At 30.1% G+C, this 3,600-nt stretch overlaps 2 protein-coding genes across 2 annotated transcripts in view; both read left to right on the plus strand.

Moving 5' to 3' along the window:
* The window catches only part of LOC126736915 (protein pellino), a 49,524-nt gene extending 47,473 nt beyond the window's left edge, over nt 1-2,051 (plus strand). The window contains exon 10 of the mRNA XM_050441540.1: nt 1,337-2,051. Within this exon, the coding sequence (XP_050297497.1) occupies nt 1,337-1,463 (127 nt within the window). The 3' untranslated portion in view covers nt 1,464-2,051. The remainder of the gene's footprint in view (nt 1-1,336) is intronic.
* Nucleotides 2,052-2,653: 602 nt separating this feature from the next.
* Nucleotides 2,654-3,501, plus strand: LOC126736918 (biogenesis of lysosome-related organelles complex 1 subunit 6-like). The gene is made up of 4 exons (XM_050441542.1): nt 2,654-2,790; nt 2,851-2,955; nt 3,007-3,181; nt 3,287-3,501. The coding sequence occupies exons 1-4, from the start codon at nt 2,780-2,782 to the stop codon at nt 3,380-3,382; spliced, it is 387 nt and encodes a 128-aa protein (XP_050297499.1). The 5' UTR covers nt 2,654-2,779; the 3' UTR covers nt 3,383-3,501.
* Nucleotides 3,502-3,600: the final 99 nt, after the last annotated feature.

The following is a 3,600-nucleotide window of genomic DNA, read 5'->3' on the forward strand; positions in this document are numbered from 1 at the left end:
AGAAAGAGCTGCTCTTATTCACAAAATTCCCAAACTATCCTCTGACACTGACCATTTGACTCGTCGTGTAAATGATGTTCCTCTACCTATTCCAACGTCTTCCCTTACCAAAAACTCATTAATTTACATAAGTAAAAAAATTTACAATCATGTTCCTCTATGTGTTAGACAATACATATCGGATGTTAAGAAATTTAAAAGAGAATTAAAGTCGCTTTTATTGGCTAAGGCATATTATAACCTGGATGACTTTTTTAATGATAGGTTTTAACCTTGGACATGTTGGAAAGTTTTTTTTTCCCTTTTCTTCTCTAGTTTTGTCAACTAGCCTACTTTTATTTAGTAATTGATTGTTATCTTTAATTCAAGTATGATCAAAAAGTTTTGTCTTCTTGTGTTTAATTTTGTTCATTGTTTTGTCAATTTTTGAAATTGTATTTTTGTTTTGTTTTTTTAGCTTGTAGGATGCTTGTACACAAGATTATTCTTACGTAATATAGCACTTTTTTTTTCTTTCTTTCTATTAATTCAAAAAAAAAATGTAAATTTTAACTGTTTTTGAAAACTTTGTTTCGTCATTGTAACTTGTATTTTTAAATATAATCTTAACCTTGTAACTCTGTCTCTTTAGGATTAGGTGAAGCTTTGTTTATAACAATTTTTTGTTCAAACAATAAAGCATATTTGAATTTGAGAATTATTCCGCTCAAATAAGGTTTGCTGACTGTAAGGTTAACAAATTTACTTAAATAAAACCCTTTTTGTGTTGGCAATATAATAAATTTTGTAGGTCCTGATTTACTCTGTAATAGTGTAATTCATACAATTTTTTTTGTAAAATATACAATTACAATTACAATTTAATATTTCGTTCAAATCAAGTCTATGGTCCGTGAGGTTAACACATTTCCTCAAATAAAACTAGATAAGATTTTATTCTATTGAAGTCATACTTACAACTTTTTATAAAATCTGCACTACTTGACACAAATGGGGTCCACAGTCAGTAATCTCAACACATTTATTCAAATAGAGCGTTACCTGTTAGTTACATAAACATTTTGTACAAATGAAAATTGTAAATCAGATTTTATTTTTCAAAAATCGTTCTTATAAAATCTACAATTCAGTAGTCAACTACAGTCTACAGTTAGTACGGTTAACAAGTTTATTTAAATAAAGTGTTTCGTGGTGGTCATGTGAAAATTTTTGTTTGCAATGTCTTGTCTACTGCTCTACAAGAATCATACGTAACATTTTTTTTTGCCTTTATAATAGTTATTTTACTTAAATTAGGAAAATTTTTGTGATGTAATTCTATTTGTTGCATCTATAGGTATTGGGCTAATGTGGGAATCCCCCACGGTACTAATGGATCGCAGGCCGTGTGTCCGTTCTGCGCCTGTCCGCTGTCCAGTTCCCCCGGTTACGTTCGTTTGATATTCCAGGACAACGTGGATTAGTGTGGATTTTTTTTTTAATATTTTGTCTTTCTTGATGAGGCTTTAGAAGGAATTCGCTTGAAACAGAGAGGGTGCAATAAGTCAACAACGATTTTTCTTTTTAAATAACACGGATTCCGGTTAAACCCAGTCCCTCCGCTAGGCGTCTTTTAGGTTAAGTATTGTCCTTTTTTTTTTGTATATTTTTTTTTATATTGAAGTATTTTATTGTAAATAGCGTCGTTTGAAACTTATATTGTGAACTTAGTTAAGATTATTAAAGGGAATGGAAAAATTAAGGATTATAGAGGAAAAACGCGCGGGACCGCTTTATTTTAATATATAAACAATCGGGTTTTTACTCATTCAGTTTTCCTAGCGTTTAGTACCAAAGCTTTATTTATAACGCCTGTTTTAATTTTAGATTTTTACAGGGTGGCTCCAGATATATTTTACATTTGGCAACGTCGTACAATTTTATAAGGTTGTTGTCTTACTTACTGTCATTGGCATAAGTCTGTCTCACTCGTTATGTTGCCGTTGCCATGGAGACCCCGTTTAAAATAATTTGTAAAAAAATATATTAAAACTAATTTCTTATTAATCCAACAGAGGGCATGCGTGTTAGTTTTTTTTTTTTGAAGGTTGGCATAAGTGAATGCAAAAAAAATTGAGTGACTTGTGTAAAGACTGTTTAGGATTTAGCTTAATTATGTAATTTTTTTATAAATTGTATTATTAATTATTATTAATATTGTTTAGCGCAATTATCTATGTGTTTAAAAATAAATTGCCTTAAAATTACGGTATTTACGAACGTTCAAACTAAAAACAAATTTTTCAAGGTTGGTACTCTGTACATATGTAGCATAACATTCATGAAAAACAAAAAATAATTGGTAGCGTTGATAGTAGGTTTTTAAGAGCATAAGGTATTTTTAAGGGTTATATTCACAAGAAATGAATTTATTTGTGCCTGGATATTCACTAATAAAAAAATTAAAAAAAAAAAACAATTGTTTTTATATAAAAGCAACTTATAAGAGAGAATTTTCCTTTTTGTTTAACCACTAATGTCACACCACACCGTTTTTTAGGTTAGTAAATTCAGATTGGATGAAACGTCAAAAAGACAGCGTGACATTTTTCCAATATGGCCGACATGCAAATAAAAAGAGCGCCCTCTCGCGGCTACTTCTACAGAAATTGTAGCAAAAACCCAAATCATTGACATTAATGACAGTTAGTTGACATTGACAGTGTCACTTTATTTATCATTATGTTTTATTTATTTATCAACCATCATTTTCATCAACAATAAATAAAGTTATTATGCCATGTCTTTTAAGTATTAACAAAAGATTATAATTAAAAAACTCATTAATTTACTGTCATACATTATTTTTAGCGATCAAAACCCTTATGAAATACCGGGACGAATTTTAAGCTTGGGAATAGTAAAGACGTTCGAGCCTCCCCTAAAAAGTACCCGCAAACAATTAACAGAAGTCACGTAAGTTTACAAATTAAAAGAGGAAAACCTTAAAACCGGAATAAATTTAAGGGCCAAACAGAATGAACTTATCGAGAAGCTGCATGGGGAGAATTTGAGCATAGCGAAAGTACAACACTCCCGAGAGTTACAAGAGATGTTAGCCAAAGTGAAGACTTATCATGCTAAATTATGTAATATTAAAAAGGATATTAGGGGATTGCACGAAAAAGGAGTAAAATTAAAGGTTTGTTTAATGCCTACAAATTGTCATTTAAAACATAAACTTTAGTAAAAAAGGAACATGATCAAAGTGTTTTCAACGAGGCACAATTTTCCTATTGCATTACAGAAACGAGCGTTAAAACTGAAGGAGCTAAAAGAAAAAGAACCTGTGGAAGAAGTCATTATAACCAAACCTACAAATATCATTCCGAAGTGCTTATAATTATTGACAAAAATTTAATTAATTGTAAATGTTATTTTTGATGTTGATTTATGTGGCCGATAAACAATATTTTTGTATTTCTATATATTTTTATTAAGGTAATATACATTTAAACATAACCCCAAAACATAAATTATATTTTATTTATTCATTGCCCCCTCTACACATAAAACCACCCCTTCGAACGTCAAAATTGTCAGCGTGTATGACAGTTCTGA

The sequence above is a fragment of the Anthonomus grandis genome, chromosome 5 (assembly GCF_022605725.1).
Source record: "Anthonomus grandis grandis chromosome 5, icAntGran1.3, whole genome shotgun sequence".
NCBI lineage: Eukaryota > Metazoa > Arthropoda > Insecta > Coleoptera > Curculionidae > Anthonomus > Anthonomus grandis.

Excerpts from the sequence above, each read along its gene's own strand:
- LOC126736918 (XM_050441542.1), top strand. Across the intron at positions 2,956-3,006 it reads AAACAATTAACAGAAGTCAC|GGCCAAACAGAATGAACTTA; the intron begins GTAAGTTTACAA and ends AATAAATTTAAG. Across the intron at positions 3,182-3,286 it reads AAAAAGGAGTAAAATTAAAG|AAACGAGCGTTAAAACTGAA; the intron begins GTTTGTTTAATG and ends ATTGCATTACAG.